Source organism: Phaethon lepturus, unplaced genomic scaffold, assembly GCF_000687285.1.
Source record: "Phaethon lepturus isolate BGI_N335 unplaced genomic scaffold, ASM68728v1 scaffold32700, whole genome shotgun sequence".
Taxonomy (NCBI): domain Eukaryota; kingdom Metazoa; phylum Chordata; class Aves; order Phaethontiformes; family Phaethontidae; genus Phaethon; species Phaethon lepturus.
The window spans coordinates 588-1890 of NW_010511724.1; the positions used below are offsets into that span (position 1 = coordinate 588).

At 61.2% G+C, this 1303-nt stretch overlaps 1 protein-coding gene across 1 annotated transcript in view; it reads left to right on the plus strand.

Moving 5' to 3' along the window:
• The window catches only part of DOHH (deoxyhypusine hydroxylase/monooxygenase), a 2250-nt gene that overhangs the window by 482 nt on the left and 465 nt on the right, over positions 1-1303 (plus strand). Inside the window, 2 exon segments of the mRNA XM_010284923.1 lie at positions 66-142; positions 357-600. Coding sequence (XP_010283225.1) covers positions 66-142; positions 357-600 — 321 coding nt within the window.

Consider the following 1303-nt stretch of genomic DNA (forward strand, 5'->3'; position numbering starts at 1 on the left):
GCCATGTTTATTTGCCTGGCTCTCATTTAGGATTGGTCAGAGTCAAGCCTGTGTCCTTCCTTCAGGTGAAGCCCTGGGTGCTATCGGGAATCCCAATGTGCTGGATATCCTGAAACGCTATTTGGAGGATCCTGTAGTTGAGGTGAGGCTCTTGGGCAGTCATTTTCCCTGGTGCAGCGCTGCTGGTCCAGGAGGGTGAGGCAGGTCTCTCCTGGGCAGCCCCTGGCCATGGCCAGGGACACAGTGAGTGGCATCCTGCTGCGTGCTGGTGCCCAGTGCTGTTGGGAAGCCCCGGGCACCCTCACAGCGCTGTATGGTGCCATCCTGCAGCCAGGGCCATGTCACCATCACCACAGGTGGCGGAGACATGTCAGCTGGCAGTGCAGAGGCTGGAGTGGCTGCAGGAGAACAAGCAGGAGCCAGGCACCAGCCCCAGCCCCTACCTCTCTGTGGATCCTGCTCCCCCTGCTGAGGAGACGGATGTTGCCAAACTCCGCGAAACGCTCCTGGATGAGTCACGCACGCTGTTCGACCGCTACAGGGCCATGTTTGCTCTGCGAAACCTGGGGGGTCAGGCTGCCGTGCTGGCACTGGCAGACGGTAAGGGCCAGCGCGAGGCTGTCTGCAGTCTCCTCGCTGTAAGTCTGTACAGGTTAATCCGGGATTAGCCCTTCCCAAATCCAGGGCTGCCAGAGCTGCAGGGCTTCTCTTAGTCTCGTCACGCATTTGTTTCTAGAGCTGCTGTCCCCTTGCTTGCTTGCGAGAGCCACATTGCAAAGCGCTCGGTGCTCTCTGGTGTTTTACAGCTCTCTCACCATCTTCCAGGCCCCCTTTCTCCGTGGGTCTGGGTGGGAGGGGACATAGGCTGTAATGTTGGCTTGGGACCAACCAGTCTGACCTGGTGTCTCCTGGTGGGACCTGGTGCCGGGGAGTTGGGGTCCTGCTCTCCCATCCAGGAAAGTCAGAGGCTGCCACCCTCGTCCTGAGGTTTGGGAATAGCTCTGGAGAGGAGAGCAAATGTCTCCTGGGTGGGGAAGGGGCATACCACAGCCCAGGAACCATTTGGACCCATGCCCTAGGCCAAGGGAAGTGGACAAGGCTCTCCAGCCATCTGGGACGAGTCGAGGGCATGTGTGCCCCAGGCACATCGTGCTGGTGGGGCAGGACCCATGGGCTCCCTGGCACAGGCAAGGGTGCTGGCGTTACGAGAGGGCGTTCCTACGCTGCCGGGGCGCAGCTGCGGGTGTCTGGTGCGGAGGCTGCGCCAGCTGTGGGGGGTCAGGGGGCAGGGTGGGACAGCCCT